The following is a 24,498-nucleotide window of genomic DNA, read 5'->3' on the forward strand; positions in this document are numbered from 1 at the left end:
AATACTTATTAGTTAGTTACATTTTAACTTTTTCAATAACCACGATATATTAGTTATATAAAAAAAGTGTGCGTGTACACACATAAGAAGTGAAACTTCTTTATGACCTTATTTTTCAAAAAATAATTTACTATGTACAATATTACAGAAATATGTAAATCTAACAAGCGATTTCGACTTAGGCGGATTTTGATTGGATATAAAGAGTTTGAGGTTTATTCTTATAAATTTTGAATTCACAAAATCATAATTGAACACCTGCCACCAATCAAGCATACACAAACCTTACGCTCTGTTAAAGGTTTACAATCCCTAAGGACGGCGGTCATTGCACCTGTGCGAGCAAGACACATTATTTTTACAAGGGAGTGACAGAGACAGGTAATAACAGGTTAATGTACGAAATTCTTCCTGCTCCGCGACCGGACTTTAATATTATAATCATAAATGTATGCGAAACAAAGATTATTTACATGTGGACTTAAATTACAATATTTTTTAATCCGTCCTATATATAAACAATATAGTTTATAGCTATAGGTAATTTATATTTGATGGGTTTTGTTAAAAAATAAATTCTGAATTAACAAGTTGGGTACCAATCGAAAATTAACACATTTGAGTTTTGACATAATATATTACTTGCTCTGTGTTTGACATGTTGACAAGTGACAACCCTAAACTGAAAGACAGCGACGTAAAAAAAAAGTAAAAATTGCGTTTGCGATGTCAGATATTCTAATTTATTTTTTATACATTGAAAACCGTGATTGTTGATTATTGTAACATAAAATTGTCATGAAATCGTTTTGTGAGAGATGAGTGTCTTTGGGGATTTTCAACGTGTGTGGGTGCAACGTTTTCCTGAGAGCACTTTACCAGCCGCTTGGGAGGAAGATGTCAGAGCCAATTTAGCTAAACATAAACAGAAAGTCGCTATACTTAGGGAGGAGCTCGAGAAGGAAGAATTCTACGTAGAATATCTTGAAACTCTTTTATCTGATGTAGAGAAACATAAGGCAACTTCCCAGAGTAATAAAGTGGCGCCGCCCTTAGGGACTGACACAAGTGACGATAAGACTTCTGATAGCAAACAGGTAATTACAGATTTGTAATAGAAAATTGATTAATAACAATCTATTTGTAATGCTGATTAAATTATAAACATATTCAAGTATATGAATTAAATTCATGTAAATCAAGTGCATTAACTGTGTGTTATTTTTATCAATAATATAAATAATCTGGTCATTTTATTTATTTTCGTTTGTTATGCAGGGTTCAAACACAAATTCCTTATCAAAAAAGAGTGAAGGCAGTTTCAGTAATAAAAGTGATGACTCTATTGAAGCGTTAGATACTGAAGATGATAAAGTCAATTTAAGAAATAGACCAAAAACATTTGCTGAAAGAAGCTCTGTTAACCAATGTATAAACGAATTGTCGTCAAACCTTGCTGCAGAAGCTAGACGGCGGTGCAACAGTGAAGTTGTGCACAGGACAGAAAAGGAGGAAGATGACAATGCAAATGGTAAATATTAAATATTTCTTATTGGAATTTTTAAAAAATCATTTGTAAAGAGGAGACAATTATTCTATTATTCTATTTTTGTGGTAAATCATAAATAATATATCAAGATGTATTAAAGAAGTAGCTCCTGAAGTATATTTAAAATAAAATATTTAATTTTAATAGATCTTGAATCAAAAAAATCCACACAATCTAAGAACCGTCCAGCATCACAAGCAGGTGATTTTGTAACAGTTATTGAAGTTAATGGTGTGAAAGCTGCAGAGAGTGCTGTGAAGAAATCAGAAGAGTCACCACAAACCTCAGAGAGCAGCTCTGCAGATCCTGCTGTTGCAGCTAAGAAAAAAGTTCCACCAAAGTAAGCTTTATTTTAATGTATTTATCATAATTAAAAATATTGAAAACTTTTTTGTTATGGACGTAAATTATTATTATAATTTTTTCTTTTAAATATAGCTTATTAATAGTTTTAATATATCTCCTTTAGACCTCCACCAAAAGTGTTCAGTAGAAGAGGTGCTTCCCTGCCCGAAAGTGGTCTTCCAGAGGATAGTCCTCCATCTAGCTTAGGACGAAGACTGCGTAATTCTGAGTCAAGAGAATCCATTGCCAGTAGAGCTTCTACTCCATCTATTAGTGAAAGGGTAATTATCTATCTGATAAATTGTAGTTTTATTTCTAATTTTATTTCTTTATTAAAATTATTAATTTATTTGTTCAGGTAAAAAGTTTTGAATCAATAAACTCATTGTCATCGGAACGAAAACGGTCAGGCGGTGCAGCAACACCCAGATCTATTGATGAGGAAGTAACATCTACCACTCCAGATCTACCTGAAGTACCAGATGACAAATCTGGCCCCATTTCATTGGAAAGCATACCTGCAGCTGTCCGCAGTGTTGAAGACGAGCCATATTATGATCAAGTTCCAGTGGATATCAATGATGGGGAATATGTTTATATACAAGCAGGTAGTGTTTTCATTCTTGTTATTTAATTATTATTTACGTATAGCCTTTATTAAACTTATTTAGATATTTAGTTTTACTTAATCACTATAATTTCTAATTTGATTCCTGTAAAAATAAATAAATAAACACAAATTTTTAGTTGGCCTGTTATTCCATAATAGATGATTGAAAGCATTCATAAATTATATAACCAAACGATTCTAAGTTTGCAAAATGAGAAATTTGTAATAGATTAATCTTCCACCTTGCTAAATTGTATGATATCCACAATTTTCTGTTTCAATATCTATCGACATAATACACATATGTATTTGTAAAATTTTTTAAGTGAAATAAATGATTGATTTATTATTTATTTATTTATTTATATATCTATCAACATAATCATCTATCAGGTGGGGCCGGTTCAAGTACGGAAGATGGGTCGAGCGGCACGAGCACGCTGGCGATGGCCCCGAGTGCTCCGACCGCACCGACCGCGCCCACGGCTCCCACTGCACCGGACTCGCCGTTGTGTGCCACCGCGCCCAACTATGTGAACATACACTACTTTATACAGTGAGTGTGAACACAGCTTTACAATATATCTATCATACAGAAATTGCGAACACAGCTTTAGTTTGTGTAGGCGTTTGTTGTAGTACTGTAAATGCGAAGTTTGTTGTTTGTTTGATATCTGCTGGTTAAGCTTATTCGAAAATCATAGCACCAGTTTGTATGGAATTCCGTCTATGTATCTGTTACACAAAATTTAAAATTTAAGAGTTGAAGGTGTAAGGTCATACACAATACTACATTTTTTTCAAATAAACTACACCAAGGTAATTTTCAATTGGATCCAGTACACCCTGGGATAAGAGTGTTCAAACAAACTCTTCAAATCAAATCTGTTTATTTGTTCAGTATTTATTATTAGTATAGATAAAACTACATGATACTCTGTCCAGATATTTATATCCCTGATAAAAATCTAGCTTAATTTCCTTATGATATTGAAGAAAAAAGCTTTATAGAACTTATGAAATGTATTCTAAAATATTCAATATTAATTATTTAAAAAGAAAGGTATGCAAGTTACACATTTCTAGTAGTTGCCCAGTGTATTAGATGATGTCATCAAGATAACAAGTTGACTCATATTGTTTTGTTATAAGAATACAAATGAATATAGGTAGCACTCAGTAGCCTATGACACACTTATCATTTATCAACAACATCCCTGTTATTAATTTAATTCCGCTGTTTCGTATCTACGAGATGATCAATACTGTAATAAAAATAAGGGCTTTGTTTGATCAAAATGTTGGGAAATATGTTCGTAAATTATGTTCATAAATTTTAAGACTAAGTAATATGAACATTTTAGAAGCATCTGTTTCGTGTTACTTTGCGGTCGGCGTTTATTCTGTTTTGGTCATTTATCCTATTCTATAAATATATTAACAGCAATAAATAGGGTGAATCACTATTGTTATTCATATCACGTGTAATTAAGTAGAAAATAATCATCATGACTAAACTGGTAAATTATTTGGTCATTCACCTTGAAACACAATAAATTAACATTATTAATATGTAAAAAGGCATTTCCTCTTTAGAATACTGCATGAAAGATATTATATTATGTACTAGATTCTATTGACTAGAACAGATGAAAAAGAAAGCAAAATTAAAATTAATTTTTATTAGAACAGAAAAATGCATACAATGAATAATAATTATTGTTATGCATATAATATAATAGTCTTCCCAATTAAAATTTATGCTTATTTAAATTATTTTAATACTCTTTCATAATTAACGAAAAAAGAAAACACAATTGCGCAACGTATAATTATATTTTTTATACCTTATAATTAAATTTTACATCTTAGAATCTAGAAAAAAAATTATTATCTAATAATAACAGACAGAATGGTTGGACAATTTTTTGTTATTTTAAAGAAATTCATTAAATTGTATCATATTTTTTTTATAAATACAGGCAAGGCGTCGACGGCGCGGAAGCGAGTGAAACAAGTTCAGAATTAGCTGATTCAAGTGATACACCTTTATTGTTACGAACTATTTCATCCGATACCGAAGCCAGTGCCACTCCGCCCGTGTTGAGAAAACTGCATCAGGTTTGATTACATTACATTTTTGAATGAACGGTTTATATGAAAATACTTGACATGTTTTGATAAAGATTTATCTGAGCTATTTTATATTAGGTATAAATCGAAATAGTACTACATCTTGAGAATAGTTTAATTAATTTTCATATAATTATATTATTTAGCAAGGTTAACGACAATGTAATTGAATAATATTTATAAAACTAACTAAGCTGAAACTATAACTCAACTGAAATTAATAATTTATTGAATTGACTTCGGACAAATTTATTATTTTTACATCGTTTTCTTCCGTATTATCAGAGATCATTACTCGTAATTCTTCAGATACGGGATTTTTCTTTTCATTTAACTTAATATTAAAACTCCCCGTATGTTTATTTGGTGAACAAACTTTGACACCAGTAATTAAATTATATTTACAATAATGCACTTTACAGTTGTGATGTGCGCAAGATGTGTAATAACACACACCATTCCAACAAAAGGACTCAATACTTAATCGTTTCATTAAATTGTTGGCTAATTGCGTAGCAAAATGCGTAAAAGTAAATTGTAAATAATCCACGACTATTTCGTCAATACCAATGGGGAAATTAAGCGACGTTTGTTTCTGATTCTTCAAACCTGAAATATAATATCAATTTTAGTTAAACTACAAGTATTACACATTAATAATACGAATAAAACATAGGAGTGGCCGCGGGATAGATTTGATTGTTTTCTGCACATTTTTAATAAGAGTTTTTTTTAAGAGTTCTTTAAAGTATGTAACTGTGTTTGGTCTAATGAGAAAAATGTTAACAGTGAATTTTCATAAAATCAATAATTTACCTCATTAATCCTCAGACTCTTTGTTCGGAGAATTGTTCTCTTCATTTCCGTCGCCAACGGTAGACGATAAAATCATTTCAAGTTCTATTGGCCGTTCTTCTGTCGGTTGATCAATATCCTTATGTTCGGTAGCGTTGATATTTATTACTGGTGTCTCAATAACTTTGTCAGCATTTTCAATTACCTGTTCATTTTCAACAGGCTTTGTCGTTGGCTTATTCGGCTTTGACGTAGGTTCATCCGGCTGAGCGATTGTGTTATAAATCCTGCACTCTCCAGTTAAGTCTGTGTCGTAAATATTGCACGTTAAATTAGTACAGCCAAATTTATCACATCTCATCGTTGTGCAAGTTTGATCGTTGCACCACACCGTCACATTCCTTTTTCCGATTTCAATGGTAGCAATGGGTTCGCTTGTTGGAGATTGAATTGAAGGATCCGCAGCGCTGTCCATCGCCTCGTAGCTCCACCAAGAAAAAGGATATGTTATCCAGCCCCATATTGTTGAACCAATCCCGCGGCCCTCGTTTATATTTTCTGCAATTTCATATCTCAGACTAAGAATGTTTTTATTACGACCGGTATTAAAATATTAAATAAATGTACTTACGTGATACCGGAGAACTTAAAGTTTGGGTCACTATACACAATAAAAAGAGAGTTACAAATATTTTTAAATTTAACATAATGTCGGTTATGTGAAGATGGTGATTTCTTGATAGGAAATGTTTGAATAGTCCCACCTCGAGCTTTTATAAAGCCCACTAGAGGTATGTCCCTATCTGTTGTGAGATAACGCGCTTTCGGGAATGTTTACTTAATGGCTTATGACGAGAACATACCATAAACGTTTTAATTATCCTTAAACCTTACCTGTGTGATAAACAGTACAGCGAGACTATTAATCAATTACGTAATTAGGAAAATATTCCATATTTTCACAAGAAAATTATTTCCTCACTTTGTTTAAAAATATATGAAATAAAAGTATATATATTACTTTTCAATCATTTATTTTGAATATTTTCTTTATATCAACGTGGTATTGAAAGGCGTAAATTTAATTTGACTACTTAAAAAGTTTGTATTAATTTTATTACATAACGTTGAATTTTTATCGGTCATTTTAACTTCACATAAAATACAGTGACTCCGAATATTCGGACAAGCCAAAAAATTACACATATCTTTATCTTTTCCACATTTTGTTAATATTTTAAGTTTTTTCATGTTTGGTCGTAAACCCAACATTTCTTTTAGAAATATTCTTACACCACTGAAAACAGATGATATCGTGGGTAAAGATGAATTCCATAAAGATAGATTACCAATATCTAGTTCTTTTATGTTCATAATTTGGTGTGAAGAAATACTTGTCTGTGTATAATTTCCAGTTGTATCAAATTCAATAATTTTTGTCTTTGTATTGCGAATAAATTTCCAGGGATTAAAGTATACACGGCCCTTATTCTGAAAAATAAATATGTAATACATATTATTAGATCGACATTGTTGAAATTAAAAACTATTTTCACGAAATTCTTTTCTTCAAAAATATTATTTCATGGCTTGAGAACTGTTCGCCCCGGCTCCGCTAGGACTCGAATAATATCAAAACTTTCTGTACGTTAAAATAAATTATAATATTTTACCTGTGTGTAACAAAATGATAGGAAACATATTATAACAAATTCTATAAATAACATTTCAAGCTTTTAAAGAAACAACTTATCAAAACCGAGTTTAAGCGTTCTGCGACGCCTTATCAGCATATCAATTAAGCCTGTAATAAATGTTTATAAACAAAGACTTTTTACGCGTATTTAACTAGTTTTAATTAGAAATTAATGTGGTTTACCTAGTTCTAATATTTCTTGTTGAATGGACATTCTTTTGTCGTAGTCAATTCCTTTATAGTACACTTGGACTTTAATACTATTTTTTTTGATGCCATGAAAGTGATGCACTTAAAGCCAATACAAATTGTCATTTTACCAAACATTTTTGCATTCAATTTTTCATTCAGTATATCAACAATTTCAAATGCTACGTTTGACGGTAAATCCATAGTTGACTCCATCTTTGCAGTACTATCTAAAACCGAATTGTAATTAGTAAAAGCAAAGGAGAAATGTAATTTAGAAATGTTAAGGAAACTGACCTGTACTATTAGTTCCTACACAATGTCCTTTATTGTTGTAACGATTGATAGGATCACATTTCCTATGTAAACATATTTTATCAGCACATTTCATTGAGTGGCATATTGTGTCAGAACAAAACGTTAAAACGCCTCTCACGTATTTACCGAAAAATGAAATAAATACCGGGACTACTGTATCCATATCATTCCAGTTTACTTCTCCAAAAATGGCTTTTTCTAATGCTACAGAATGGTTATTTCTAATGGATTCTTTGCTCATGTTAAATTTTGTTTTTCTTTTTTCCAAATTTAGTATCAAAGTATTAATATTTTTTGAGTCATTTTTAATAAGAGATGAATTATTTTCAGACCAATATAATAAATCCTCGTCATTTAAAATGTTTTCAAGTTTCTTATCAAGTGTTTCATTAATATTGTTGCTAGTTCCACTTGTAAATGTGGTTTTCCCAGTTTCATTGTTTAACTTAATTTGCCTTTTTTCGCGCACATTGAGTTCTGATGCAGTTTTATTTGCTTTCGTCTTAATTTCCCCTGTTTCAATACTATTCTCGTGCGTTGTAATTTCTGTTTGATTATTATCATCATGATTGTTTGATATATTCAAGGTTAAATAAATAAATTCATTCGAATGGTTATTTTCTACTTTTGGTATCGGTTTTCCAATAACACTTTCGTTTACATTTTCCAATTTTTTATCCATTTCATTAATATTATGTATTTTTGTATTACTAATATCCAAGGAAGTATCATTTATGACTAAAGTACTTCCATTATTCATTTTATTCAATACGTCAGCTGTTACATTTTTATCTTCATTTAATATATTTATATTTAATGACTTCTTACTATGTTTTTTGTTATTATTACTTCGTACTTTTTTTTTCTTTCGTATAGTTATTGACTGCATAGGCATAGAATTAGATATTCCAGGAAATATGCTGTATTTAAATAACTCCATTGGGCTAGGTAAATGCAAATATGGTGAAAATGAATTAATAGCATCATGTTTAAACATTAGTTGATCAGAATCTATCATTTTATTATCTCGACTCGTATTTTCATAGAATTTTTCTAGCATTTCAATTATTTTAGGTACCTTAATGTCGATCTTGATTCGAATTTTAAAATCATTACTGTTTGGATTTGATAAATGTTTCGGTGTATGGTTTTCAAGTGTATTGTCTAGGTACCGTCCTCTACTAATAAATAGATCTTTAGGTTTAGGTACAGATTCCGTAGTTATAAAACATTGCTTACATCCACATTTGCATGGTATTTCGTTAGCTTTACAATAACAAGCTGATAACAAAGCTTTTTCACTAATGGGTTTCTGTAAATTATATGTCATATCGGGACTTTGTTTATTGCTTCTTATGGCCTCGCTTGCTACAGGTGAATATTTGTTAATGCTATTATGCGATATCATATAGTCCGGCAAAAAGGGTCCTAAGTGAGGAAGTAATTTAGAAGATGGAATAAAATTATGAGGCAGAGATTTGTAAAAGTCGCTATGATGTTTTTTCATGGTAGGTTTCTTTTTAGGATATCTCTCATGACGTAGCAGGGGGACTTTGTTTTTACCATTTAATTTTCTTAAATGATCAACACGTTGTTTATGTGCTTTATCTAAATAATGTTGGTATTCTAATAATAAATCTTCAATGTTTTCATCACTATCGCTCTCCGCAAATGCATCGGATTGAGAATTCTATAAAAATAACGTTGAAATAGTAATAATTTCGTATTCATACACATTAAAAATTGAAATGATAACTTACCAATCCATCTTCAAAATCTTTTATCACTTCTGCTATGTCGTTAAACAAAATTATGTCATAAATTGGAGTAATTTCTGGATTTTCTTCATAACCTTAGGAAATAAAAAATATACTGAGTAAAAAAAATACTTACAAATTAGTGTTTAATAGGATTTAGACAAGCAATAAACTTGAAGTCTACTTACTTTCAACATCTATAGAAAAAATATATGGGATTAGGAAATTTACACTTAAAAATAATAAAGCTCTCATGGCTGCTCTGCGTTTGTGTCGAAAATTGTAAAGTGTTTCAGACTTTAAAACTCAAAACTACAACACACAATATACGTCAATATTTTCCTTCTACAGCCATTGTTGTTATACACAATCTAATCGCAATTCGTTATGAAACAAATATAAGCATTAAAGAAAGGTTTATATTATGATACAGATTAGGGTCAATTTATAACTGAGTTACTGTTATGAATAGGGTTTAATTTATTCATATATAATACTATGGTACACACAACAATATTAGGATTAATGATAATTTGTAATTTTTTCAGGAATCAAGTAACAATGCTGAAGCTGAAAGACTTACTATGCACCGTTGTATCGTCACTAGTATTATTGAAAGCGAAACTGTTTATGTTGAATGTCTTTACGTTATGGAGAAGGTAAAATATAATAATAAAGATACTGGCTTTCCAACCCATTTTATTTTATATAAATGACGGTAGTTTGACTTAAATTTTCTAAGCTTTGGTAAGAAATGATTTCCTGACCTGCCCTAGATCATGCTTGTTCTTCAAAACAAAGAATTAAATAGTACAAATAATAAATTGCCTTTTGAAAATTTTTTGTAGTATTTATTTTCATATAACTTTCTTGTTGTAGTATATGAATGCCATAAAGGCGACGCTGTCAACATCTCAACCTGTGATTACCGAAGAAGAGTTTGGAACGATATTCTACAAGATATCTGAGTTACATGAGTTGCATAAAAACTTTCTAGAAGGTTTGAAAGCGGCGGTAGCTAGTTGGGAAGAGCCGTTGTGTGTTGGAATGCACTTTAAGAAAATGGTAATGCAATTTTAACTTTTTAAGTTATTATATTTTTATTTTTCGCTTACTATTTTTTGACTGTGCAGTTGTGTACACAGTGTTCGGTATACACGATATGTTAAAGAGCTAAAACGCTTTTTTTAAATTGTATCTAAGTAGTTCAGATATTTCAAACATTTCAGTTCGAAATTTCATGGTTCTGATAATTACATGTTTTACACATAATGTGTCAATACAAAATTCTACCCATGTAGAATTTTTAGCATGCATCATATTTGTAATAAATGCGCGACATAATCTTCTTGATTGGAGTGTTATTCGCATTCGGTGAGTTCGTTCGATTGTGGTGAATAGCATCGTTTCTATACGAAACACAGTGTACGCGACTTGGTCCGCGCATGTGTAGCTTCTGATTCAAAGTTAAATTCCGCGTACAGGCGGAGAACATAAACGTGTACGGCGCGTTCCTGCACAACTACGGGCGCGCGACGGACGCGGTGCGGCGCCGCTGCGGCAGCTCGCAGCGGTTCGCGGACCTCACGCGGCAGATCGCCTGCCGCGGGCAGCCCATGTCGCTGGACGACCTGCTGCACAAGCCCGTCGCCCGCGTGCAGAAGAACGCGCTCGTGCTGCATGTGAGTTAAGTTTTTGAACTAACAAATTAGGCGTACCAAACAAAGATTTGAAATTTATCTACATCTACAGTAATATAATAAAGGCATAAAATTGATATTGTTTTATCTTTCGAGATATCGGCTATGACATCTTGTGTATTTTTAAAATCATTAACGTTGGTATTAAATAAAAAACGATGTTGGATGGTATTAAACAAAATAGCTGAATAAATTTATTAATCTCTAAAAAATAAAAATAAATAATCACAGTTTCGCATTTTTCTAATAAGGATAAATCGACGAACAACGCACGAACTTTAAATCTTCATTTGTATTTTCCAGGATCTCATTAAATATACACCTGCAAGTCACCCGGACCACGCGATGCTCACGGAAGCTCTTAATATGACACAACACTTCCTAGATGAATTTAATATCATTCAAACTAAATCTATGTTCCCTGTAAGTAGCAATACCAAACATAGATTTGTTTTTATGGCGAATAGATTCGATATTGATTTATATACTATACTTTATAATTTCAGAATGCTGATCGTGCACAAAGAAGGCTAGTAAAGAACTCATTCATAGTAGAATTGTCAGATGGACATAGAAAATTACGACACCTGTTTCTATTCAACGATGTTATAGCATGTGCAAAATATAAGGTAATACTTGTTCGGTAGACTTCTATTCACTTCAATTGCGATCCTTTTATTATGCATTATATGCTGAAATATTATTCTGTTTTTTTTCTACTAAAATAATTATAAATATTTGCAGGCTTCTGGTCGCGATAAATTCACATTCGAGCTGAAATGGTTCATTCCACTGCCAGATATAGTAGTAGTAGAGGAAGATGGGAGTTCAGTAGAAAGAGAGACAAACCCCGCGAATATAGTCGCGCTCAAGTCGCAAGCTTGTACCGTGCGAGATCAGATCTTGGCTGAGGAACGAGCCGCACAGGATGATAAGGTGATTTCAATATTTTCGACACAAGTTCTTATTATAATGTTTTAAATTCGTACTTAGTTCGTTGGAGTTTGAGTGTCATTTATAAGATAACTAATTACTCAAATTCAATATCTAGCTTGAATATGGCATATCAATTTTTAACAGAAAATTCGTCTCGGTGGTCGTGGTGGTGCCGAGAAGCAGCGCAAGAAGCTGGCAGAGTTGGAAGGACAGCTGGTACTGGCCAGTCCCAACTTGGTTTTCCGTGTAGCAGCGCGTACATTGCAGCGCCATCATGTATTTTTCTTGAGCTCGGAGTATGAGCGCACGCAATGGATTGACTCTATTCATGCGCTTCAGGTAATAAATAGTACTTGCAAAAATGTTAGTGAGTGATGCAATGGTAGTTGGTGCGAACTTAACTAAAAATTCATATTATTAAAAATTCATTCTTATCTTAAAAGTTGGCTAAATTCGAACAATTTCTCGGTATCGCATAAAATGTAGTAGTTCTGAACCACAAGTTAATTTGCGTACATAGAGTTCACATCCATACAATCATACCTTTAAAATATTAGTATGATTGTAATCCATACTAATATTATAAATGCGAAAGTAACTCTGTCTGTCTGTTACTCAATCACGCCTTAACTACTGAAACAATTTGCATGAAATTTGGTATAGAGATATTTTGATACCCGAGAAAGGGCATAGGATAGGTTTTATCCCACGGGAACGGGAACTATGCGGGTTATTCTTTGACTGCGCGGGCGATGCCGTGGGTGGAAAGCTAGTCTATTATAAGGTATCTATAGTATCAAACGTTCTGGTTACAGGCGTCATCCGCACCGCCCGCGGGCTCCAGCACGGTGTCGATGCTGGAGCTGCAGAGCTGGGTTACAGCGTGCCGCAGCTACCTACAAACGGACATGGGCTCGTACTTATTGCGAAGCGGTCGAGACGACTCCCTACTACTGGGCGACCTGCAGCTGCACATCGGTGGCATGACCGCGCCGCTTGATACCTCCGCTGGTGAGTTCTAGAAGCTTCTGGATTGTTCTCGAATGCGATAGGATTAGTTCGCGGACGTCACCTCAATGCTTAAACGGCTAATGTTATTGTTTTGAAAATACTCGACTTTGCATCACCTAAAATGAAATGTTTGAAATGTAAATACTGATAATCATTTTATTGATCAAAATACAGATGCTGTTTCGAATCGTATTTCTAAACTGACATAAAAATAACGAACTAATTGCGATAAAAATTGTATTTCAGACTATTACATAATCGTTGAAGTAGACTCATATGGACACTATTTCCGGAAAGCGAAGTCAAAGCTGGTGTGTAGAAGTGCGCAGCCGCGCTGGAATGAAAGTTTTACCATTGACCTCGAGGGCTCACAGAATTTGCGGTTATTGTTATACGAAGATGCTGCCCGACCAGTGCTGAGAGGGAAATGCACGGTCAAGGTAAGAAAAAGTAAAAATAAACTATTTAAAAAATTCATTTAAATGTTCCCAATACTAATATTCAACATTGTTGAAAATAAATTATATGTTTTACACTAAAAAAAAAAAAAAAATATACAAGTAATATCTGTTTTTATCACAATCGATTATGAAAACTACCTTATAAATATTATGTTATGTACAGTAAAATGGTTAGTAAAATTTGTAGTTTCTAAAATATCATCATTATCTTAGCACCTTAGTTTGTCAATCATGTAAAAAAATATCATAATACATATTGCGTGAAAAATAACACAATTACAACTAAAATTTCTGTTCATCAGAGTGGAATAATAATGTGTTATAATAACAATAGTAATGTTTACAATGGCGCAGCTGTCCCGCGAGTGGGTGGCGGAGAGCGCGGCGGGCGGCGTGTCGCGCACGGTGTGCGTGGGCGGCGGCTCGCTGCCGCTGCGGCTCAAGCTGCTGCCGCCGGAGCGCTCCGCGCGGCACGTGCCCAACGCCAAGTCGGGCGCGCTGTTCGGCGCCAAGATCACGCATGTTGCCAAGTATGTATAACGGATACGTGTATTTATAGTTTGTCCACTATAAGAATTGCTTTTTGACAGCTCGACGGGTGATACCAAGTGATGTACAAAAGATTATCGATTGTGATACCATTTCAATTGTAAATTCAAAATATTATCATAAATCGAATCAGGTACGTAAATAATAATTACAACGTAAACATACTAATAAGATATGTAATAATAAGTCCACATATCTATGCATTTTATGTTAAAACTAAACTAAACTAATATTTTATTATTTATTGGTTTCTATCTTACAATTTGGTTATCTTTATGTTTAAATTATTTAACATAATAGAAGAGTTTTTCTGTATCGGATACATTTAACAGAGTATTTCTATCGATTATTATAATCTATCGACCCATCATTGAATAATTCTGCGTAGACATCACTAAGTGGGCGGGGCCTGTCCATGAAGTACAGTAATTATTTATATGACATTTTAACATAAACAATACAATCCTTCATAGGCGTGAAGCTGTCAAAAAGCAAATAATATAATAGACAGAGTATAGAGCTCGGCCTGTTGAGCGACGGTTTGGCAACGTCGCCACGTAGCTGGCGATGTCGCTCGTCGATTTATCCAAGAAGTATAAATATTGAAACGTATGGTATTTTGACGGTTTGGCAACGTCGCCAATGAGCACATTCCCATGCTTAGATAAATATGATCGATAAGCATAATCAAACATGACAAGATAAATGAGCATAGCTGTTGTTGTTTGTGTTTTATTTTAAGTCGTAATGATTAAGAGAAAGAGACACATCTTTATTTATTATGCTTGCAAAAGAGATAGATCAATTTGTATAATATTATTGTAGTTATATATTTTTGAAACTGTTTTCAGTTTAAAAATAGGTAGTCAATAAATTAGATTCTAGTTGGTTCCGAATTAGAACTCCAAACTCGAACTCTTCAATCGAAAGAACTTATTCCACACAACCTCATTCATAAATAACATACATTTTCAGGCGCGAAAAACGCAACATTCCATTCATAATAAGCGCGTGCGTGCGGGAAGTGGAGCGGCGCGGCATACACGAGGTGGGCGTGTACCGCGTGTCCGGCAGCGCGTCCGACCTCAACCGGCTCAGGAAGAGCTTTGAGACCAGTGAGTATAGAGACATTTGTATGGATTTATTTTAGTTTCAGAGGATTGTTTTATTGTAAAAATTATAGACATTTACAAGTCGGGTGTTCTGGGTCTGTTCGGATAGTTCTTTTTAGCACCTTCTTGCACAAAAAATATCCCGGTTGCTGCAGTTTTTCGGAAGTTGCGGGTACACATTTAGGCGATTATTTTTTATTCTATAAAGTAAATATTTCTATAATATTGTGAGGGTATATCGGAAAGTAATATTTAATCATATGTCTACTTCTATAATTATATAAATTTTCCAGATGCGTATGAAGCAGAACAGTTATTGAAGGAAGTTGATATACACAGTGTAACTGGTGTATTAAAACTGTATCTTCGAGAATTACCCGAAGCATTGTTCACCGACGCTCTCTACCCGGAATTATTGCGCGCCTGGGGTTCTACTCAGGTATTATAATTTACAACCATATTATTATGAGATGTGTTTATTGTTCTAAGAAATAATTTTAGGTTTTTTTTCCGAAAATACAATAAGAAAAAAAAGTTTTGGTTCGTATAAAACACAGAACAGTAAAAACATATAGAAGTGCGATAATGTCATAATTAGTATGAAAACCAGTGTCGCCAAACCCACACATTTAAACCGATAGTTATACAGTACACTACAAGTAAACTATGCCTTTGATTGGACAGCTTAATTTGAGTAAAAACTGACTTAGGTTATAAATTCAGCATTTCAATATGTACCCTAACGCACGAAGTTACGGTTTAATTTTGTATAACCTCCCTAGGTATATTAGCTGTTTTGTTTCTCATTGCACAGAAATTCCAAATTCGAAAACATTCAGCTACTCCACAACAGAGGGCGTTAGTTTTCGATAGATATAAATTTGAAACGCAACACATAGAGATAAGGTTGAAATTTGTGTCACTCAACATTAATGACATTAACTTGATATTTATCTGATGCTATGCTCTGAGGGATGTCAGCCTTGTTATCGATAATATTCACAAATAAATATTTTTTGTGTATTTTTTTTTCGTTCTTTTATATGAGTATAGTATAATGTGTCACATTCTGGAGTATGTTTATTGTATATGTTTGTAGACTAAGTACGTCTTTTTATATTATTATTATTAAATAAAAAACGGAATAGAATAGTATTTAATCTATATTTACAAAATACAAACAGAAAATTTGCATTATTTTAAATCTTGGAACTGCCGTAGGTTTGCTGTATCGGTGGCCTTTGTTAGACCGCTTAGTGCTGTTCGGCATCCAGTTAACTCGTCACGTTGCATTTATCCATTTCTCTTTTAAATTAGCCTCTTTGGGAAATCTATAAATAAATTGGACAAATGAAAGCTAAGGAAAAATAAAATAAAATTTAATATTTATAATGTTTGTCTTTTCTAAAGTATCGATACTGTCGATATGCGCCACAAGCATCACTAAAGCGACATTCGTTTGTTTATTGCAATAATATTCCAGAAAGTCTTGTTTGCTGTTCAATCTATAATAGTACTAATTTCTTACGGATTAAGGTTCATTTTGACTAGATATTTGTATACAATTTTGACAAATTACGACAAGCGAAGTTATAACATAAAATATAATTAAAATAAATAAAAATAAGACTTACCGATGGTATGAAATGCCTCCATTGCTGATATTATTTCGTCTGCTATCATTTTTGCACTCTAATACCGAACAACACGTCCTAATTAATGAATAAATATGGAAAAAAGGTTTGACAGCTGACAACCGACTCGAATATTTTTCTGCGCACAACTGAGAGCAAGTTAGGTGATCTTACCTTACCAGTGACACGTGGGCCACGCCCACATCACACTTCTATCTACTTTACTGTTCTGTGGTATAAAATGTATATTGCTAATCATTTTTAAAGTTTTTTTCACGAGTGTGGGTTATAGATCAATGAACTCCAATATATATTTCTAAGTGTTTGTTCATCAGAAATTAGTGATTCCGATTGCGAATTTTTTGTGTGGTAGACTCAATTAAGCGAGGAAAGCGAGGAGCATCAATGAAAATAATGTTGCATAAATGGAAAAATAGTTTTCCTTTGAGAGCAGACGAGGTTGCGTAATGACGGTTGTCTTAGTTGAAAGTGTAAAGAGCGTGTTTTGAAATATTTTTTTTATTGCAGGGTGTTGGTACGTCGGTGGACTCTGGTCCAGCACATACAAGGCGGCATGCTCTCCTTAAATGTTATGCACAACTTCCTGATCTCAACAAGAATTGTATTGATTTTCTCCTCAACCATTTTGTCAAGTAAGTTTTTTTATTAAATGTATTCACAAAAGTCAATATGTACACTTAATTGAACAAATGTTTGTGTCTATACCTATATTAAGAAGAGCTGGAACGTCAACACATTTACACATTGCACATGTTAGGCTGGGAGATACTGACACAAAATTTCGGGTCATTTGTAACAGAATGGCGGTCCTACAGGGGTCTTATTACGCAATGACAAAAAGAAAAATGATGGTCAGAACGCTGGTACCGGTGGACTAGTCGCGTGGGCGTTAGTCACACTCGTCGGATAAATAGCGAAAGTCCAACGGTTTGTAACACAAAAATTTTAGAATTTACCGATAGCCTTTAAAAAAGATGTAGGCGGTAGTGTCATGCCATACTTTTCCGGTGTAACTACGAATAAAATCTTACAATAAGAAAAAAATCTTAGACACTACCGCCTACATCTTTTTTATGGGCTATCGGTAAATTCTAAAATTTTTGTGTTACAAATCGTTTGACTTTCGCTATTTATCCGACGAGTTCGACTAACGCCCACGCGACTGGTCCGCCGGTACCAGCGTTCTGACCATCATTTTTCTTTTTGTCATTGCGTAATAAGACCCCTGTAGGACCGCCATTCTGTTACAAATGACCCGAAATTTTGTGTCAGTATCTCCCGGCCTATGTGTAGCTTTTATTTTGCAATTGTTTATAAATACAGGGTGATGTAATTGGTGTAGTACGAATATCTAAAAATCTATGAAGAATTTTGTGATACAGTAAATGGAAGAATTATAGACTATTTTACAGTATTTAATAAAATCATTTAATTTTTTGTTCATTTTCATTAGAAATGTCAATTTTTCTCACCAATGTGGAAATTTGGATGATAAGGATCTTGTTAGAAAAATATAAATTTTGACTAAAATCGGCATTTTTTTTTTCAAAAATCAAATTACTAATTAATAATCAGAGTTATCACCATTTACATTAATTTACAAACGATATCGGTTGTTCTTACTTAAAATTGAATACCAATGTCTTATTGCGGTATGTGTTCTTTGGAAGTGTTCGTAAAGTTGTTGATCCGTAATTAAATTTTGCGGAAAATCTTTTAGAGCGCTTAGTTGTGACATATCCTAAGCATATTCAATAGAATTAAAAGACGAGCGAATATGCAAGCCAGTCTAAAAATTGAATATTTTGGTCTCGAAGAGCGGCCGTTCCCTGTCATGTCGTATGCGAAGGGACATTATCATTCATGAGTAAGAATTTACTACTTTAATTATCAAAACAACCATCCGTGTGTTGGGAGTGAGCGTACACGTGTTATTTGTATTGTTTTTATGACCTGAAATTTAATTATTATTTGATAATTGAATGATTATTAATACTTTTATCCAATTGATTATTATCAGAATAAATAATTAAGTTCATCAATTGATTTACTTTTAAATTATAATTTTACAGGTAAATTATGAGAGCTTTCATAATTATATTTGCATATATTTATCTACAACGCACCATTTTACAATTCAAGTCTAAAATGAAACTAGAGTCGCATTTATTTTTGAACATACTGTAAGTGAAATTGCATAAGTGTGAGTACTGTGAACATGCCAGCTTTTCTTAATTGACCGATATTTAAACATGAAAATTAGAGTTTAATAAGTACCTAATATAATTTTTTTAGAGTTAACCAACACGAAGCGGAAAATAAAATGTCGCTGCACAATTTGGCAACTGTATTTGGTCCTACATTACTGCGTCCATCGAATTCGGGTGCCGGAGCCAAACAACGAACCGACCTTCTCGCGGCTGGAACCGTCGACGCCATGGCCCAAGCTGGCATACTCTATTGTCTATTGCAGCAGAGACAACTAGCCGCGCAACTATCATCGCATCATAGAGCACCAACGCTGCTCGATTAAAAATACATAATCCGCCATCTTGTGATGTATCGAGTCCCTAACATTTCCCGCCACTTTTTGACTTCAATGTTATCTAACATTATAACGTTTTATTAGTTTTTGATAATATACACATTTGCCAAGCTAGTTTACAACAAAAATATAGTCGTAGAAGTAAGTCCATAATAATGAATGATGATAATGCAACTGGGAGTGGGAAGGACACTTAAAGACTTTTTGATGTTTATCTGTCTTGTTAAATTACTATACGAGGCCTTAGTCGTTGTTTTATTATTTACTAGAAGATACACCTTAATGAAATCAATGGGTATAACTTTATTCTTGGTGTAGTTTAGTAGTTTGCTTTAGCATGTGTGTATGGCCTATATGCTATTTTATTGGTGATAATTAATAAATCAATATTCTTTTATGCAGATAAAATGCTGTCAGATAAAAATTGGTTTTGCCTTTACGCACAAAACATTTTTAGTGCGTAATAATTTTAAATACCTTCTGTAAATATGCAATTTAAATAATAATAATTAATTGGTGCTTTCGTTTGGTTAAATTAACAAAAACACAGTTTTACGCGTCGTCAATATGATTAAATTTTCATGTCCCAATTAATAATAAGAATCTTACGACAGCAAATCATCTCAATAAATACAATATTTAAATTACATAGGACATAGGTCATAGGTATGTATAGGTTCAATTTCAAAGCCCGTTTTTTTATATTCCAATACATTCCATATTGTGCAAAATAATGACTGATTTTATGTTTACAACTATAATTTAATAACATTTTACAAAATATGCGAGATTGCAATGAAAGTTATAATGGGGTTTTGTGAAAAAATCTAAGAATGTCACACTACTGAAATGAAATCTTAATAAAATGAACTATCGTTGATGAATGAGAGTTTTTGCATATATGTACTTGAAAAAGGGATTAAAGAGTATTATTATAAGGGACCGAAAAGTAATTCATGGATAGCGAAATTGGTATAGACTGAAAATAAAATTTTAAATATTGCGATTAGATTATACTTGCTTGAAATGGCAAATTGCTTTAAGGAGAAACAGGCTTAAGACTAAAAAAAGTTTTTACTGATCTTTTCAAGTTTCAGCATTTTCAGTACTAGTCGTGTTTTTTGTATTTTTGTGTACCGCTTCTAGTACAAGTGAATATATTGATTCTTTGAAGATAGTCCACATCATACAGTCGTTAGAGTTAAATAATTTAAGTATTTTACTTCACAACTAATCCTACTAAGTTAGTACTTAATGATGACAATTTACCAAAAAATGAAATTTTTAAGAACAAAGTTTATTTCATTTGTAATTTGTATTGATTTGATGTTATGGAACACATTGAACGAAATAATCTATTTTGTTGAGTAATATATAATTATGTTTATAATAGATTAGTGTTTAAGTTATCTCTGTTCAAAGAACTTCCAGATTGTTTTTCTTTTCACCAAAGACCACTGTTACACTTTTGTTGCAGAAATTCCTTATATTATGTATGTACACTGTACCTTGATATATTCGTCTTGTATTATTACAGCATCACAAAATGTTTACAGGTGTAAGACCCAAAAGAAAACAAAGTCCATTTGAAAGTGATTTATTTTGTTTCAATATCTGTACACCATTATAAATAGACATGGAAAAATACTAAGAAAATGTAGTAATAATAGTTGCTTAGGGTGTACTTTCCTTCTAGCTTTATTGAGTCACAGTTATTTTCTGACAGCTTTTACACAATATTTTAGATATGACATTATGTATAACACAAATATTAGTATTTCACTTGTGTATGTAGTATTTATACTAAGGGCGCGTTCCCACTATGTCGTAACGACTAATTTATCGTTCGACGACTGTCGTCTCTACCTGTTCCCATTATAACGATTGTTTGTCGTCAACATTTTTTATCGTTTAGCGACTGTCGTATCTAGCTGTTCCCATTGGATCGCGACCACATTTTATCGTTTCCTGGGAGTCGCTTTGTCGTTTACACATCATCAGCAAGCTACAAATCTAGTCGCCTCTGCGTTCGCTTGGTGATTACTAGTGCGTTTACTCTCCTGAGTTCAATGGACGTTATAGAGTTGCCGTCCATGATTTTTTATCGTTTTACGACTGTCGTGCTTGCCGTTCCCACTGTCACGACAAAGTGTCGTCACTGCAAAAACTGTCGTAGACGACAGTAAATTGTGTCGTTCTAAATGTGAACACCTCCATTTAAACATATAAGCCACGACACTTAAAACTACACGATTATCTGTCGTCACGACACGGTGGGAACGCGCCCTAACTCTTAACTTTATTATTCTAATTTTGGTTATTATTACATATTGTTATTTAAAAATATGAAGTGAAGTAACATTATTTGTACTATTATTTGCACAAGCCATTTTATCAAAATTTAAAGAGAAAATTGAATAGACAGTCAAGATGCAATGACAACTTTTGCGTTGTATTTAAGTTTTAGACTAAGAGCTAGCGCGCACGAGCAACTTTGTCTCCGCAATTATTTTGTCTCCGCAACTATTTTGTCTCTCCACCCATGGGCTAGTATGAAAGTGCGCGCACGTAGCGACGCAACTCCCCATACAATTGATGGGAGAGACAAAATAGTTGCAGAGACAAAGTTGCTCGTGCGCGCTAGCTCTTAAAAACACTGAGGGTATGGATATGAATTACTTTGTTTACAGTATTCTTTATTTTGTGCATAATATTAAAATTTCATGTTGTAATATCTTATAAACATTAGAAAACTACTTTTAACTGTAGCTTGCTATCACACCTTTACTTGTTACATTTGGTTTTATAAAAAATGCACTTGGTAGCTAAAGTTTTCCTTCCTGACAAGCAACAATATATTCATCAAATGTCTTGAAGAGTTGCAGTTTTTTTGTGTTGTGTTAATGTATAACTTAATTTTTTATTATAATTATATTTAGTATCACAAAGTTCACAACTTAAAACCAGTACAGTGACAATAAATTACACTGCCAAACGAGCGGCCAATGTAATTATTATAACACTTTGGTAAGGTAAAATTTAGTAACACATTTTAAATATGGTTACCTTTATTCATACCCAATTTTGATTTTTGTTATCTCTGATGTTGTGTGTAGAGTATGTACCTATAAGGTTAGATTTTGTATTATTTGGATTTTATATTTAATTTTTGTATATAAATGATACTAAAATGTAGCTATGAACCTTTTCACAATAAAATGTATTTTTAATACACCTTTACCAATTTTTTTTATTTTCTCACAGCAATTCATTGGCTTTTAAAAATATAATTACATAATTTTTAACTGTATCTACTACAGTTATATCAGATACACTTTCCAATTTAAATATCAAAATGGAAAGTGAGGCTCCCATCACTACAGCTAATGGCTTAGCTTTTTGGTAAAAAAGATACATTAAAGTATTTAAAGAAACATACAAGAATAATCTTTTATCAGCACTAGATAAATGTGCATTAGTTGTTTTATCATCCATACACTTTCCAGACCATAGTCTGTCGTTTGGCTTACATGAGGTACAATTATATGGACCGAATCCAGAGCATGTACTACAAGATTTATCACATGGTAAACAACGGTATGAACCTACATTATTCACACAAAATTGATTACTCTTACAGATTGAGCTAGAAGTACATTCATTAATATCACTACAGAAACCATCTTGTAATTGCCAGCCAGAAGCACAAACTTTACACCTATCTGGCCCATAACTGAAGCACTCTTGACATGCTTTATGGCATGGTTTGCACTCATCATCTTCACCAGTAAAATAATTTATTTCACACTGATCACAGAGTTCACCTGTATAGCCTTTATTGCAAATACAAGAACCATCTCCTTTTCTTGTTCCTTCTCCATTGCAAATACCATGTCCACTACAAATCTTATTACCCTGCAAAGGGCAGGATTCGCATGACTCACCAAAGTGATTTTTTGGACAGCAAAACTTAAGATTATCCATACAGAGCCAAGTGTATAAATCTGATGATTTATCGATCTCATCTAACCACCATCTTTCTACTAAATGCTCGGCCTGTTCTGCAATGGAGTAACACTCGTCTTTATGTAAACTTAATTCAGAGCAAAGATTTTCTTGTATTTCGACTAGTCTAACCTCACTTCGTGCATATGATTTTAATTTCGATTCTTCCCAAGCAGCATCTCCACCTTCAAACTTCCCACGGGAAGTCTTCTCTAGCCAGTTATTAAAGGAATCACTATACGCCTTGCACTGAAGACACTCACTTATTTTACTCGGTTGTCGGTGTTTTACATCTTTTCCAATAACATATATAAAAGAAATTGAGGAAATCATCCAAATGAAAATGGTTTTGCGCAGCATTGTATGAAAACTGTTTATAAATATCACTTAAATATATCCCTAAATTATACTTAAACAATTAGTCAAGGTAAAATTGCCTAAAATCATAATAATATGTGATATATTTGAGTTAATAAGAAAAAATGTGTATACGTACACGGTATACACTAAAATCTCTTACAATTTTTTATTGTAACTTTATTGTGTGCGCTTTTTATATTATCAAGTAGATATACAATTAAAATTATTTTATTTGAATACATAAATAAAAATATGTTTAGATTGTAAATGTCAAGTGACACTTGAACCATAAAGCACAGAAGATCAATCAATGCCTCGGAGCAATTAACAAGCCTTGATAATTGCTCCGAGAATCAATGCAGTAAACAATGGCTGTTTTCCAATTACAGAGCATAATGCGACTCAGTGGCGCACAATGCCGAATTAATATGCTGATGCTTAATTGGAACGTGAAACGCACCAGCAGGTTGCGCTAGTTCAGTGTTGAAAAAAAAATATTCATAGAGTTAGCAATAACCCTTACAATAACCTCATTAATGTGTAAATAAAGTGTAGTACCTGTGGTAGTACATAATAATTGTTTGAAAAATATGGATTTCGATTATTTCATTAACATTTTTTTCAATGTTTGTAGGTACAAATAAATCGATTGCCATCCACGCGCATTACTTTTATGAGTGCTCGATTGTGCGAAGCGACTGTAGTTGGAACATTCAACGTTGCTCCGAAGGAGTCTTTGGTAGTCACTCCCATTTGAATCTGAGCATTTGAA

The 24,498-nt window shown here is 32.9% G+C and overlaps 4 protein-coding genes across 6 annotated transcripts; 1 reads left to right on the forward strand and 3 right to left on the reverse strand.

Annotated features, from left to right (window-relative positions):
* The first annotated feature begins 682 nt into the window (after positions 1–682).
* On the forward strand, positions 683–22,601 carry RhoGAP1A (Rho GTPase activating protein at 1A). Of its 3 annotated transcripts, none has more exons than XM_090108957.1 (21): positions 683–1,097; positions 1,279–1,531; positions 1,697–1,889; positions 2,019–2,175; positions 2,253–2,502; positions 2,898–3,060; positions 4,487–4,625; positions 9,941–10,051; positions 10,272–10,457; positions 10,877–11,074; positions 11,396–11,515; positions 11,599–11,721; positions 11,837–12,028; positions 12,173–12,367; positions 12,844–13,039; positions 13,286–13,479; positions 13,855–14,030; positions 15,025–15,164; positions 15,455–15,600; positions 17,324–17,448; positions 19,112–22,601. In XM_090108957.1, exons 1-21 carry the CDS (start codon positions 819–821, stop codon positions 19,347–19,349), a joined length of 3,774 nt encoding a protein of 1,257 aa, XP_089965083.1. In that variant the 5' UTR covers positions 683–818; the 3' UTR covers positions 19,350–22,601. The 3 variants fall into 3 exon arrangements, with proteins under 3 accessions (XP_089965083.1, XP_089965084.1, XP_089965086.1); XM_090108958.1 differs by having other exon boundaries at positions 1,766–1,889; XM_090108960.1 differs by having other exon boundaries at positions 1,790–1,889.
* On the reverse strand, positions 4,614–6,155 carry LOC149903484 (uncharacterized). Its single transcript, XM_090108963.1, has 3 exons — positions 6,064–6,155; positions 5,454–5,990; positions 4,614–5,246 (listed from the first exon to the last, which is right to left on the reverse strand). The coding sequence occupies exons 1-2, from the start codon at positions 6,137–6,139 to the stop codon at positions 5,458–5,460; spliced, it is 609 nt and encodes a 202-aa protein (XP_089965089.1). The 5' UTR covers positions 6,140–6,155; the 3' UTR covers positions 4,614–5,246; positions 5,454–5,457.
* On the reverse strand, positions 6,807–9,647 carry LOC149903485 (uncharacterized). Its single transcript, XM_090108961.1, has 5 exons — positions 9,581–9,647; positions 9,396–9,487; positions 7,615–9,325; positions 7,312–7,547; positions 6,807–6,923 (listed from the first exon to the last, which is right to left on the reverse strand). The coding sequence occupies exons 1-4, from the start codon at positions 9,645–9,647 to the stop codon at positions 7,318–7,320; spliced, it is 2,100 nt and encodes a 699-aa protein (XP_089965087.1). The 3' UTR covers positions 6,807–6,923; positions 7,312–7,317.
* On the reverse strand, positions 22,583–23,864 carry LOC149903486 (protein disulfide isomerase CRELD1-like). The gene has a single exon (XM_090108962.1). The coding sequence runs from the start codon at positions 23,724–23,726 to the stop codon at positions 22,620–22,622; it is 1,107 nt and encodes a 368-aa protein (XP_089965088.1). The 5' UTR covers positions 23,727–23,864; the 3' UTR covers positions 22,583–22,619.
* Positions 23,865–24,498: the final 634 nt, after the last annotated feature.

The sequence above is a fragment of the Colias eurytheme genome, chromosome 13, assembly GCF_061535395.1.
Source record: "Colias eurytheme isolate Ceu_HAF_F1 chromosome 13, ilColEury1 Martin Lab GWU primary, whole genome shotgun sequence".
NCBI classification, from domain to species: Eukaryota; Metazoa; Arthropoda; class Insecta; order Lepidoptera; family Pieridae; genus Colias; species Colias eurytheme.